The sequence below is a fragment of the Panthera leo genome, chromosome B4, assembly GCF_018350215.1.
Source record: "Panthera leo isolate Ple1 chromosome B4, P.leo_Ple1_pat1.1, whole genome shotgun sequence".
Classification (NCBI taxonomy): domain Eukaryota; kingdom Metazoa; phylum Chordata; class Mammalia; order Carnivora; family Felidae; genus Panthera; species Panthera leo.
In genome coordinates this window covers 75,489,471-75,503,903 of record NC_056685.1, presented here as the reverse complement: position 1 = coordinate 75,503,903, position 14,433 = coordinate 75,489,471, and the positions used below count along the sequence as shown (strand labels likewise).

The following is a 14,433-nucleotide window of genomic DNA, read 5'->3' as shown; positions in this document are numbered from 1 at the left end:
CACAGAACACCAACATCAAGCCAGGCCACTCTGTGACCGTGAAGGAGTAAGAACAAGACTTCACTGTAGTCACGTCAGAACGCAGACAAAAACAAGAACGTGTCCAAGCCACAAATATGACCAAACACCCCCTATCCCGGCTAGCGGGAGTGGCTGCTGTTTCTTCACCAATCACACTGTTCACCCAGCTGCTTCCTCCTACCTCCTAACAAGATTTATGAAGTTTCCCAATCACAGAATTCCCCAGCTTTCTGACAACAGAGCAAACCCCCACTTCCTTGACCTCTCCTTAAATCAGCAAATGTAAGTCCAAATCCTAAGTCCTTTCTAATGTCCTTTTCCTGGATGCCCACCGTTCCATTCCATGGTGCTATGTTCTCCTTGTTGCAATGAATCCCTACACCCAGTTTTGCTCAGCTGTCACTGTTTGTGGTCTTTGGCTGGAGGGCATTGACAATCGAGGACAACATGTAGGTGTGCTTTATGTAATGTTTAAACTACAGACTACTATATTTGGGGTTGTAAGTGCATTTTATGATATTTTAGCACCAGATTTCCTTTCCTAATTATCCTCAAGGCAAAATGTCCCACCCCCGACCCTGAATCACCCTTCCAGTGAATTGGGTTGATCCTTCAGTCCTTGGGCATGCTTACCATTTTCCTGCATCTGCATTCTTCCCTCACTAATCTTACATCACAATTGAAACCCTCTTCTATCACCTTCCAGGTCACATAACCAGATCTGATCCCTCTCTCCTCAGCCCTCCTATTGCACTCAGTTTTAATGAGCTAGAGGGCTCTTGCCTTGTTTCCCCTCAGAGCTGTAGGTTCTCTGAAGGTAAGCACTGAGTCTTAAAAACTTGGTTAGCACTCCAGGGGCTGCTCCAGCTAAAATGCCCTGTTAAAAGGTCAGGAGTTCCCAAGTGCTTGGGGCCAGAGATCCTTGAGACCATGAGAAACTGTGGCTTTAGACCAAGGAACAGGGTGCCTGAGTCCTGTTAAGGGATGGGGAGAAAGGGCCTCGTCCTACAGACTCCTTGGGGATGCCAGTGGCAGGTTCCTGGGAGCTCTTTGTAAGGATCCCTAGGGCAGAAAAAGACAGCCTGGATACCCTCTGGTAAGAATCAGAGTGAATTTGAATTTGCCATCACCCGGAACATCTTTGTGTATTATGTCACTGTCCCAGATAAGGAATTTATCAGAGTAATCAGAGCCAAAAAAAGATAAGACAGTCCTGAGCTTTGAACATGTGGTATACACACACACACACACACACACACACACACACACACTATACAGGATAGTGATTTTTATTTTTTATTTTATTAAAAGTTTGTCTGTCTGTTTGTTTGTTTATTTATTTTGAGAGCGAGAGAGAGAAAATCCCAAGTAGGCTCTGTCAGTGCAGAGCCTGACACGGGGCTTGAACCCATGAGCCGTGAGATCATGACCTGACCCAAAACCACGAGTCAGACCCCAACTGATTGAGCCACCCAGATGCCCCATGGGCTAGTGGTTTTGAAACTGTGTCCCCTGTATTTTGTTCCTTAGAAGTACCCCAGGAGGGGAGGTACTTGACTGAGCCCCATTCCAAGTCCCTCATTCTTTTTTTTTTTTTTTTTTTATAATGTTTATTTGTGTGAGAGAGACAGAGACAGAGCACAAGCAGGGGAGGGGCAGAGAGGGAAACACAATCTGAAGCTGGCTCCAGGTTCCGAGCTGCCAGCACAGAGCCTGATGTGGGCCTTGAACCCACAAACTGTGAGATCATGACCTGAACCGAAGCCGGACGCTTAACCGACTGAGCCACCCAGGCCCCACTCCAAGTCCCTCATTCTGATTCAACCAGAGCAGTTTGGTTTTTCATCTTTTTTTGCGTTTGGGATTCCGGGTAAGATTTAATTTGTAAAGAAGCTTACTACATGTAAATAACACCATGGAGATGCAATCAGCAAAATCCAAAATATGGAAGACAGTATAGAATACACAACTTGGTTTCTTCAACAAATAAACTTCAAGAAAAAAAAGGGAGGTAGAACCTATGAAATAAAAGACATTTAAGAGCCATATCAACCAAGTCCAACATGTGGACCTTGCTTTAGATTAAATCGATGTATTACATAGTTGGGAAAATATTAACACTGACTGGATATTTGATGATATTAAGGAGTTATTTATTTATTTTTAGTTGTGATAATGATATTATGGTTATGTTAACAAACTCCTGGGGCACCTGGCTGGCTTGTCAGTGAAGCATGCAACTCTTGATCTTGGGGTTGTGGATTCAAGCCCCATGTTGGGTATAGAGATTCCTTTAAATACAATCTTAAAAATTTTTTTAATATTTTATTTATTTTTGAGAGGGACAGAGAGAGAGAGAGAGAGAAAGTGAGTCATGAGCAGGGGAGGGGCAGAGAGAGAGAGAGGGAGACACAGAATCTGAAACAGGCTTCAGGCTCCAAGCTGTCAGCACAGAGCCCGACATGGGGCTCGAGCCCATGAACTGTGAGATCATGATCTGAGCTGAAGTCAGATGCTTAATGGACTAAGCCACCCAGGTGCCCCCAAAACAAAATCTTTAAAAACAAAAACCAAACTCCTTTTAGAGATGAGTACTGAAAAAATCTATGGATTAAATGATATGATGTCGGGGCGCCTGGGTGGCTCAGTCGGTTGAGTGTCCGACTTTGGCTCACGTCATGATCTCACAGTTCGTGGGTTCGAGCCCCACATCAGGCTCTGTGCTGACCGCTTGCTCAGGGCCTGGAGCCTGCTTCAGATTCTGTGTCTCCTTCTCTCTCTGCCCCTCCCCCGCTCACACTTTGTCTCACTGTTTCTCAAAAATAAATAAATGTAAAAAAAAATTTTTTTAAATGACATGATATCATGTGTTTGGAAATCATCCAGTATAGAAGTTGTAGTGGGAGAAGTGGATGGAGGGCATAGATAAATAAGATTATGTTGATAATTATTGAAGTTTAGTGACAGACGCATAGGGGCTTGTTGTATTATTCTTTCTCCCTTTTTACATGTTTGAATATTTCCACACTCACAAAAAAGCTTTAAAAAAAAGTCAAAGGAGACTACATAAATAAGATTTGGAATTATAACCTTATTTTTTCAAGTCACAGATGTATCAAGATATAATTCAAACACCAGACAAGTCACCAATTTAAACCGTATAATTCAGTGGTTTTTAGTATATTCGCAGAATTGTACAACTATCACCCAATCAAATTTAGAAGCTTTTCATCACCCCCAATCACCACCTCGTATCAACTCCCATCACCTCCCATCACCACCTGGTATCACTCATCACCCCCCATCACCCCCTCAATCACCCCCCATCACCACCTCATATCACCCCCTATCATCCCCATCACCCCCATCACTACTTCATATCACCCCCAATCACCTTGTCACCCCCCTGTCACCACCTCATATCACCCTCAATCACCTCCTCATATTATCTCCATCACCCCCATCACCCCTCATGTCACCCCCCATCACCCCCATCACCACCTTGTATCCATTAGCAGTCACTCCCCATTCCCCCAATCCTGACAGCCCCAGGCAGCTGCTCACCTATTTTCTGTTTCTTTGGTCCATCTATTCTGGACATTTCACACAAATGGAATCAGACAATATGTGGTCTTTTGCACCTGGCTTCTTCCACGTTAGGATAAGGTTTTCAAGTGTAACCTTGTTTTAAAATTTTCTGGTCTTGCTAGGAAAGAACCACCTTGTAAGTTTATTACTCTGGCTATGGATTTTTACATGAAGACACTCGGAAGAGGTTTAAACAAACTTAGGGGAAGGAATCTAACTGCTGGAAAGAAAGAAAGAAAGAAAGAAAGAAAGAAAGAAAGAAAGAGATGAAGGAAGGAAGGAAGGAAAGGAAGGAAGGAGGAAGGAAGGAAGGAAGGAAGGAAGGAAGACTAAAGACCCTTTCTCCAGTCCAAATCACTCACATTACATTTAAAGAAACAGGGGCCCAGAGAGGAAGTGACTTACGCAAATGTCCTAACAGCTTGTTAAGGGCAGAGCAGGGTCCAAAACCCAGACCTGCTGAACTTTGGCTCCATCCTCTGTTCATGTTGCCACGCTGCCTTCTGACCTAACACACACACACACACACACACACACGTCACTTTTCCCACCACAGCTCATAACCAAGTGACCCACAAAATATCTTCATACACATCTTGAGAATCCACCACAATGGCGGCTGCTTGGTCTCACAGCTCAGGCTTTCCGCTGCCATACCCTGACATGCAGTCAGTCACCCAGGGAAGAATCAGTGTTAGCGTCAGCTCCCGGAGTTTCTCTCTCAGAGGAGCTCAAGAATAGCAATCTTGTTAGAAGCCAGAGAAAGCTGTTTGCATGGCAGGAACAGTTTTTACTTACACTGAATGGCTCTTTGGAGTGGCTGGTGGAGAGGGTATATAGCGGGGAGGCTGGTAGAGAACATGGAGAGAGAGGGCTAAAGCCTTTGGGACTACCATTGGAGGGAACCAAGTTAAGGGTTAAGAGGATGTATAGGAACCCCACGGAGGCCTCCAGAGCTGAGTCCAGATGAGCCTGATGGTGGGGAAGAGGAAGAAAAGGTCAGGTTGAGGGAAAGGACTCCAGGTTGAGGCAGTCTGGGATCTTACAGCTGTTCCTGGAACTCTCCCAAACCGTACTTATGAGCAGTTCAGAGAAGCTGTCAGGTGGCCGAAAAGGGCAAGAAGAGGACACAATCTACAGACGGATTATCTGAGGGCTGAGCATGAGGTCTCAGGGAAAAAATTCCAGAGTTCCTGGGAGAGGAGGCTATGGTGGCACCTAGGTAACTCTTACTACTCTGGACATTTCTTTAGGTGATCCTTGGCCCCTGGAAGGGGGAGCCCTAGGAGATGGGTAGAGGACAGTGCAGGCCTTAGCCCCAGAGCCCTCAGACAAATAATTTGGGCCTGGATGGCACAGGATTTGATGAGGGGCACACTGGGTAGGCTGCCTTCTCAAAATACCATCCATCCCCTGTCTATAGTGAGCACTGGGGATTTCGCTCTTAGAAATCTGTCCCTTTGGGTCTGGGAAGTGTTTTTAAACATCCTTTAGAACAGGGAAAATAATCCTGGGTTGGGCACCAATGAAGGTAAAGCTCAGACAGAACAAGATCCAGGCATGCTCCAGAGGTGCTGAACTTGACAAGGGTAAGAGACCTAAAGATAAACTCTGGGGTGCCCTCATTTTTGCCCAAGATCAGCTTTGCTCCAAACCCTGATCCCCAGAAGGTCTTCTTTAGGCCATCTTGGTTCCTGAATGATCAGTGGGCAGTTTGAGCTGTGCATACCCCATGGTCCTGTCTAGCGAGGGGCAGGGCCCAGAGGCAGTCATTAGCTCATCACAACCTTGGGTTGCCCTCCAGCCTGCTGATCCAAAGTCCCAGGCCCAGTCTTCCAGTCTGAACTTTAACCAGGTGACACACAGCATGTCGGCATTAGTAAGTGTCAACCTAGAACTGGACCTGTGCCTGATTCATCCAGGAAGCTGAACCCAGGCGGCAGAACAAACACCCTTAAGCAGCTCCTGCCTGGCATGGGGTGAGAGGTTATCTGCCCCAACAGACAGAGACTTTGTTTGCTTTAGTCTCCTCTTTCTCATCCCCACTTGCCAGACTCCCTCATTCCTTTCTCTCTGTCCATCTCTGGGTCAGGAACTGTGTGGTTTTTTTCCAGATGATGCAAGAAGACCTATCTATCTATCTATCTATCTATCTATCTATCTATCTATCTATTTGAAGGTGATTCTAGACTTGGGCATTGAAAGGGGTACAGCAGGAGCTGATAAAGAAGTATAGCAGGAGCCTCTGGGAGAGGAAGCCAGAAGTGATTTGGACGGGGATTAGATGGAACAAAGAGATCAGAGATCTGGGGGGCCACCGTCCCACCCCCTACCCCGGGTGCCACCTGTCTATAGTTGGGGCAGATCCTGCTTTTCTCTTGGGACAATGCCAGCCTGACCTCATTTTCTGCCTTCATGGCCAGTTTGCTTTTGACACTAATTGATGGACACTCAAGACCATTAATTTTGCTTCACGTCCCCTCCCCCTTCCTAATACAAATGCAAACAGCGTGGGAATCCCCTTGCAGAGGAAGCAACGGTGCAGCTTTAAGGGAAAGGGAAGGGAAGAAGAGGGCACTGACTCAGATTTCCCCACCATTGGTTGCTGGAGGGGATCCCACCTCAGGGATTGGCCTTGACAGAGCCCGCCTCCTCTTGCGATTGGCCCAGCCTGGGAGATATAAGGTGGCTGTGCCGGCCTCGTTTCCATTCGGAGAGCGGCGAGGAAGCCGGCCGGGTTTTTGTGCTGAGGGGCCCCTGGCGCAACCCTCTCCTCTCTGAATCGGAGTCCAAGTCCCGCGGAGGCTACGGTCATGAAGGAGAGACGGCCCCCCCAGCCAGTCGTGGCCAGATGTAAGCTGGTTCTGGTGGGGGATGTGCAGTGCGGGAAGACAGCGATGTTACAGGTGTTAGCGAAGGACTGCTATCCCGAGGTGAGCTGCCCGCCTGCTGGCCAGCGTTTCTCCTTGCCCGCCTGTCTTCCCCGCGGCCAGGCTTCCACCTGCCCGGGGGAGCTAGCCGCCCGCCGCTTACGCCACCCCAGCCTGCTCCATCCTCAGGCGCCCGGCCGGAGGACCGCGCTGCCTTAGCTTCCCCTGAGACCTGTTCCACTTCTGCCGCCGCGCTGGCTGGCCCCTCCTCACCTCTTCACCCACAGGCCCCGATCAGATGCCTTCCTACCTCCCTTCGACCTGGAGTCGGCTCGCTCGGGAGAGGGAACTGGAGGCATTTCAGAGTCTGGGGTTTCTCCTTGACGTAATACCTGCCGGTCTCCTCATCCCATCCTCAAAGGTTCTGCGAGCATGTCCGCAGGCGGGCTTCGGCTGCCCTGCTGGTCCGAGGGGCTTGTGGGAGAAGATACAGAGCTCGAATTGGCTTGTGTCTCTGAAATTGGGAGACAGACAAGTCTGGAGCTGTGAGAAATCTGTGTGTCTGCCTCCCTGACCATGTGGGATATGGGGGGCTTGTCCCTGGCTGGAAGTCATTCAGCTTTCTTTCTTCCATGGAGCAAAGTGCCTGTGCCTCTACGCTCCTCTCCTTCCGGACCCATGTGGTCCCTCCTGCCCCAGGTATCCCCCCTCCCCGCCCCTTATCCCCTGCCACTTTAGTGTCTCACTAGGGTGAGTGGCTTCTTGTGTAGCCAGCACTGATCAGAGGCTTATGAGGGTAGGGGCACCCAGGGTGTGACTGGTTCCTCTCTTTTCACAGACATATGTGCCCACCGTGTTTGAGAATTACACAGCCTGCTTGGAGACAGAGGAACAGAGGGTGGAGCTCAGTCTCTGGGACACCTCAGGTAAGACTGCCAACCCTAAATGCCCCCTTCCCACCTCCACTGGTCTGCTACAGCTGCTCTCTTAGGAAATTGTTTCCCTCTTTGGTGGGGAGAAGGAGTATGTATGATACTGGCCAGGAAACTGACAGAAGGGGACCTGAAGATTGCTTGGTTGGCTGGTCCAGGGGTGCAGAGTGGATGAGCCCCAGAAGCCACTTCTCTGGGTCTAGCTCCTTCCTTCAGAGGGCCGGGATGGCGAGATGAATGAACCTTGACTACACCTGGGGTGTTGTCAGATAGGGCTTCTCCATTTCCACTCCCTGTTCTCTACCCCTACCCCCCACCGACCACCCCCCCCCCCCCGCCCCCACTGCCTTTACTGCCCCAGAGCAAAGCCAAATGAGAGACAGGAGTCAGTGCTGCTGGAGGCAGTGGTGGTTGAGGCCGGGAGACAAGCCTGCTTTGGGGGAATATTGCTCCTGACTCAGTTTTCTCTCCTGCATTCCATCTTGGGTCACTGCTGTCCGCCTGCCGCAGCTCCGTTCCACTTGTCATACTGCTGCGGCTCAGGGATGAAGCGATGCATCATCGATGTTTTGGAGGGTGGGGGAGATGGCTTTAATATGGGGCACAGTCAGGTTGTAGATAGTGGCAGGGAGGAGGGGTGGCTGTGACAGTCCCCCCCCGCCCCCGCCCCCATACTGGGCTGAGGTAGAAGATGCCCAGTCTTTCTGGAATATAGAAAACAATATTTTTCAGCCTCCCAACCCTAACCCCTCGGTGCTAGGCTGTCCTTTGCTTTGATTCTGATCCCTGCTCATTATCTCCTTTACCCCAATTCTTTTTTAATAGACTGGGCTCAGAGTCCTAATTAAGGACTAAAAGCCAGGAATAACAGAAAGAAAATAAAATCCACTCTCTAAAAATGGATATTCAGGCTGAGTTTAAAGAGGAACTGTGTAAGCCACTAGGGCTTTCCTGTTACATATAATAAATATGCCATCCTACTCCTCAAAGAGCTGTTGTTCCCATGATCCAGTTTTGAGGTCTGAAAAGATTGGGGGTAGGGGACGGGTAAACAGAAAATGAGATCTCCTCATGCCTCCCCCCCTCCCCAAAACAGAGCAAGACAAAAATTCCTCCACCTTGTATGCTTTCCTCCGTTGCAGCACCAGGGGTTGGGAGGCAGGGTTCTGGTTATCGTGGACTGTGCTATGCTGGCTGGATCCGACTAGAATGCAGCTTGGCTACGTGATATATGGGATTTCGTCTGCTGTCCCCTGTCCACCTCTCAGTCTTCACAGAATTTCACTGCGGCTCATCTCTTTTTACTACCACTGCCCCCAAATGCTCCCCCCCCCCCCCCCGGTGGAATGCAGCTCTTGAATCCCAGTCCGGATAATGGCAAGTCAGCAAAGTGGTGTCAGTTCCCTGTGTCACATGCCCACCCTCCAATTTCAGAAAGGATGCAGGCTATCAGTCATCCTCAAACTCCTTTCTTCAAATTAGGTGCCCACAAAGAAGGAGGAAGCGGTAGGGGTGTGTGGGATGGGCCCTCCTAACCGAGGGGCCAGGGTCGAACCTGTTCCCGTTACTCACTTGCTGGTTTTAGGGGAGGGGGGTTGCCTGGAGCCAGAATGGAGGCCTCCTCCCCTCCCCTCCCCCTTCCCCACTGCTGCAGTGCTCCCTTTGCTCGGTGCTGCGGTGCTAAGACCCCACCTCAGACCAGGGATGGGGGCAGATTGCTGAAGGGCCACAGTTATTGCAACTCCTCTTTACTCTTTTTTTTTTTTTTTTTAAACGACCAACCCCCTACCCCAGCTTGGATTCCCCCCAGTTTCCATGGCGATTGTGGTGCAGGGAGAGGGGCTGCTTGCTATTCTGAGCACGGATTGTCTGAGTTCCAAATCTGCTACTGTTCCTTCCCCAGGGTGGAGGGGGGCAGGCTGAGCCCCTAGCATTCTCCCATACTGGACCACCTGGGTCTGCAATGCCTGCTGCCCTCCCAGTGAAGGACCCTTTCTCGAGCCTCTAAATCCCTAGCCTTTGGTGCTACTATCTTTGAAACTGCCTCCCTGAGATCTTGGGGGATAGGGGCTGCAGCTTTTTGCAGGGAGGAGTAGGGCAATGAATTCATGATATTCTTCCTCTCCTGCCAGCCTCCTAGAGTTCTGACCCCATGGCAAAGAAGCAGGGCAGCCAGTTATGTAACAGGCAGGTTTGTTTTTCCTTTGGGGAGACCCTGGAGCAGAAGCAAGGAGCAGACATAGGGCAGCAGGCAGACTCTAAAAAAGAGACCTTACACAAGCCCTGGTCTCTGCAGGGGTGGGAGTATCCTCCTCTGGGATTCAGAAAAATGGTAGACCTTAAATTAAGCGCCCTGTAGGAGATCCAAATTCTATTCTACCCACCCCTCCTCCCTTTTATTTCCCCCTTTCCCCTTTTCAGGGCTAAGGAAATGATTTTTTTTTGTACTGCTTTCTGGCAGGTGGTCAGGTCCCAAGCTTCCAGGCTGTAGCATGTTCCCCTGGGAGATGGGTGGGGCCAACTAACCTAAGGGCCAAGAATGGTATTCCCAAGAATGGGTCTCTCTGGGCCTAAGCCTGTAGGGAAGGGGAAATGTCACCATCAGCTCTTTCTCCTCCATACCAGGATCTCCCTACTATGACAACGTCCGTCCACTCTGCTATAGCGACTCAGATGCAGTATTACTATGCTTTGATATCAGCCGACCGGAGACAGTGGATAGTGCACTCAAGAAGGTAAGTCTGGATAACTGCAATCTCTAACTCAGCTTGAGAACAAGAAAGAATCTTGGGGACCTCGTTGTCCAATCCCCTCTTCTGGAGCAGGAAGAAACTGAGGCCAGGGAAGGAAGAGATTTTCCCGAAACCATAACCATTTGCTACAGCTCTGGGACTGGAACCCAGATCTCTCCCCACTCTGCCTCCTGGCTTTGCCATATCCTATACTGCTCTGCCAAGGCCCAGCAAGGGAGGGTGGTATTAAAGACTCAGGAGGTGAAGGACTGAGAGTCAGAACCTTTCAGTGATAGGGTTTGAGGGTTGGAGGTGGGGTCTTTTGGAGGCAGTGTCTATAGACCTTGATCCCAGGCCCAGTGGGACTGGGCAAGGCAGGCAGGTGTGAGCAGAAATGCTGGTAGGAAACACCTGGTTTGGGTGGCAGAGTCTGCCCATACCGAAGCGTCTCAGAATACCCTGTGGGACTACTTCCCAGGATACTTTGGGATTATTTCCTTTTCTTGGGAAGAGACTGGTTGGTTTCCTCCCGATCCCTCCTGGCTTTCTGGTCTCGTGAAGCTCTTTGACTGGGTTGAGGGGCCAGATCCAGGCCCCAGATGCTTGGCAGAAAGTGGGAGGAGATTCTGCCCCTGTGAACCGGGCTGTTGAATGAGGGGACAGGCTCTTGGGTCAGCACTCCTGTGGCCCCAAAGGCCTCACAGGAAGATGATGTAATTAGTGCATTGGTGATGCTGTGACTCAGGGAGGGCTGGGCTGCCGATAAGCTGGATGGTGTGTGTGATGTTGCCAACTGGGTTTCTGCAGGTTAGCCACTGACTCTTCCTTCCTCCTTCCCCCTTCCCTTCTTACATGGCTCTTCAGTGGAGGACAGAAATCCTGGACTATTGTCCTAGCACCCGCGTTTTGCTTATTGGCTGCAAGACAGACCTGCGAACAGACCTGAGCACACTGATGGAGCTGTCCCACCAGAAACAGGCACCTATCTCCTACGAGCAGGTGTGTGTGTGTGTGTGTGTGTGTGTGTGTGTGTGTGTGTGTCTATGAGCATGCATGTGTTAAAGGTGGGGTGGAGAAAGCTATAGGCGAAGGACTTGAAATATAGCCCTTGCTCAAACTCTCTCTGAGGCAAGGGAGATTGGTATCCTGGGGGGCCATCTGTAATCAGCAGATCAGTCACCTAAATAGAGGTGGCAGGTAACTACTTACCCCGATTTATGCTATAGGTTGGCAGATGAGTCATTCCTGTGTGTACTAGTATTTCTCAGATTTTTTTTTTGTTGACCACCTACATTAGAATCACTAGAGGTGCCTGTTAGAATTCCCGACAACATACCTATAGAGTCACTCTGGGAGAAAGATACAGAAACTGTGTTTTGGGAGCACCTGCCTGGCTCGGTCAGTGGAGCATTTGACTTTTTTTTTTTTTTTTTTTGTATTTTATTTATTTTTGATAGACAGAGGGAGACAGAGCACAAGTGGGGGAGGGGCAGAGGAAGAAGGAGACACAGAATCCGAAGCAGGCGCCAGGCTCCGAGCTGTCAGCACAGAGCCCGACACGGGGCTCGAACTCACAAACTGCGAGATCATGACCTGAGTGGAAGTCGGACGCTTAACCGACTGAGCCACCCAGGCACCCCAGCACGCGCCTCTTGATCTCAAGGTTGTGGGTTCAAGCCCCACGTTGGGTGTAGAGATTACTTAAAAAAAAAAATCTTAAAAAAGAAGAAATTGCGTTTTTAATGATATTCCTGGATATTTTCTTTTCTAAGTTTATTTTATTTATTTTGAGAGAGAGAGAGAGAGGAGGGTAGGGACAGAGGGAGGGAGAGAGAGAGAGAGAGAGAGAGAGAGAGAGAGAGAGAATCACAAGCAGGCTCTGCACAGAGCCTGAAACAGGGCTTGATCTCATGAGCCATGAAATCATGACCTGAGCAAAGATCAAGAGTCAGAGACTTAACTGACTGAGCTGCCCAGTCGCCCCTGGATAATTTCTTTTGCACTTGGGAACACAGGACCATTTCTTTCAAACCAGTGGTTCACATTAGAATCATCTGGGGAGCTCTTAAAAATATCAATGCCGGGATGCCTGGGTGGCTCAGTCGGTTAAGCGGCCGACTTCGGCTCAGGTCACGATCTCGAGGTCCGTGAGTTCGAGCCCCGCGTCGGGCTCTGTGCTGACAGCTCAGAGCCTGGAGCCTGTTTCAGATTCTGTGTCTCCCTCTCTCTGACCCTCCCCTGTTCATGCTCTGTCTCTCCCTGTCTCAAAAATAAATAAAACGTTAAAAAAATATATATATATTTAAAAAAACATATCAATGCCTAGGCGCTACCGCAAGATTTACTTGGTCTGGTATCCATATGGTTTTAAAAGTGTTACAGGTACCTGTGGAAAATAATCAGCAGAGGGTGGTGATGGGAGACTGGCTGTTGGGTCCCATCCGGAGTAGCCCTGGGGAGTACCACTAAGCACAGAAGGCAGGGTTTCAGAGCCATTTTGGACGATTGCATTCATGACCTCACCCCCTCTGCAGGGCTGTGCAATAGCCAAGCAGCTGGGTGCAGAAATCTACCTGGAAGGCTCGGCTTTTACCTCAGAAAAGAGTATCCACAGCATCTTCCGGACAGCGTCCATGGTGTGTCTGAACAAGCCCAGCCCAGTGCCCCCCAAGAGCCCTGTCCGAAGCCTCTCCAAGCGACTGCTTCACCTCCCCAGTCGTTCCGAACTCATCTCTTCTACCTTCAAGAAGGAAAAGGCCAAAAGCTGTTCCATTATGTGAAGTGGGGGTTGGAGAGGGGAGGCAACCTCCCACTTCCTCCCTTGGGTTGCAGAGGCACGGGGAGAGGGAGGACGGGACAATTTAGGACACTGGACACGAGTTTTTCAGACAGCCACGGTGAGGGCTTGGAAGGAGACAGGAATGGGACGAGGAAAGAGCCAGGCCCGGCTTGAGGACCTGACACTGAGAAAGAACCATCACACCCCAAGCCAGGCACTAGGTTGTGGTGGGGGCGGCTGCCCCAGTGTCCCCTGCTCCAGAGGAAGGAAAGGTGTGGGGGTGTGGGGGGCATGCTGGCCTCATGAGCTTGGGGGCCTATAGGAGCCTCACCTTCAGCATCATGCCTCTTCCACAGCGCTTCCATGCGGGCCAGGGGATGGGAGGGGTCCCTGAGCCCTTCCCGTCCCCTCTGAGGAGGCCGCAGAGGAGTGGAGCGGGGAAGCCAAGAGGCAGCTCCCTTGGGAGCTGAGCCCAGGTGCTTCATAACTGAAATGAGAAGGGCAGGAGCTGGTCAGAGCCAATGAGAAGGAAACCTCATCTTTGCATAGCCCATGCCTCATGGAGAGGTGACATCATACATTCATATGCTTCTCACCTAAGTCCCCAGGGTCCAGGGGAGAAGCCCCAGACCCCCTTCTCTTGCAGTGTGGGGGTGGTGGTGCTGCAGGGGGCAGGGCTGGGTGGGGGTCACCAGACTTTTTCTGCCCTTAGGGCAGTACAGCTGGCATTTGTTTTATAGACTCTTGTCTTTGGAATTGGGGGGAGGGGGGAGTGTTTCAATCTGTTATATGTTCTGTGTTTAAAGAAGAAAACCTATTTATTAATGAAAAATATAACACATATAAAGAAGCTGGCTCCGTTTTCTTTGTTTCTTTCTCTGTTCCCCTTTGTTTGGTCTTTGATACCGAGGAAGGAGTTATCCTGCGGCCCTTTCTGTGGTTGCAGAGTGACTGGCTCCGCTGTTCCCTGGCATTTCCAACAAGGATCTCCTTTCCCCCCAAAGCACTACCTGACCCAAACCTTACCCAAGTCCAATAAGCTTATGAAGATCTCCTTAGCCCTAGGGCAGGGTTTCTCCACCTTGGAACTAATGACACTTTTTTTTTTTTAATGTTTATTTTGAGAGAGAGAGAGCAGGGAGGTGCAGAGAGAGGGAGAGAGAATTCCAATCTCCATGCCATTAGTGCAGAGCCCGGTGCAGGGCTCGAACCCACAAACCGTGAGTTCATGACCTGAGCTGAAACCAAGAGTCAGACGTTTAACTGACTGAGCCACCCAGGCACCCTAGAACTAATGACATTTAAATTTTTTTTTAACATTTATTCATTTTTGAGAGACAGGGCATGAGCGGGGGAGGGGGAGAAAGAGAGAGAGAGAAAGAGAGACAGAGAGAGAGAGAGAGAGAGAGAGAGAATCAAAACAGGCTCCAGGCTCTGAGCTGTCAGCACAGAGCCTGATGCAGGGCTCGAACCGCCGAATCGTGAGATCACGACCTGAGCTGAAGTCAGAT

At 50.0% G+C, this 14,433-nt stretch overlaps 1 protein-coding gene across 1 annotated transcript; it reads left to right on the top strand.

Annotated features, from left to right (window-relative positions):
- Window positions 1–6,333: 6,333 nt before the first annotated feature.
- RND1 (Rho family GTPase 1) lies at window positions 6,334–13,772 on the top strand. Its single transcript, XM_042948481.1, has 5 exons — window positions 6,334–6,542; window positions 7,318–7,405; window positions 10,037–10,146; window positions 11,008–11,142; window positions 12,678–13,772. The coding sequence occupies exons 1-5, from the start codon at window positions 6,423–6,425 to the stop codon at window positions 12,921–12,923; spliced, it is 699 nt and encodes a 232-aa protein (XP_042804415.1). The 5' UTR covers window positions 6,334–6,422; the 3' UTR covers window positions 12,924–13,772.
- The last annotated feature ends 661 nt before the right edge of the window (window positions 13,773–14,433 follow it).

Excerpts from the sequence above, each read along its gene's own strand:
- RND1 (XM_042948481.1), top strand. The coding sequence starts at position 6,423 with ATGAAGGAGAGACGGCCCCCCCAGCCAGTCGTGGCCAGATGTAAGCTG. Across the intron at positions 7,406-10,036 it reads CAGTCTCTGGGACACCTCAG|GATCTCCCTACTATGACAAC; the intron begins GTAAGACTGCCA and ends CCTCCATACCAG. Across the intron at positions 10,147-11,007 it reads TGGATAGTGCACTCAAGAAG|TGGAGGACAGAAATCCTGGA; the intron begins GTAAGTCTGGAT and ends ATGGCTCTTCAG.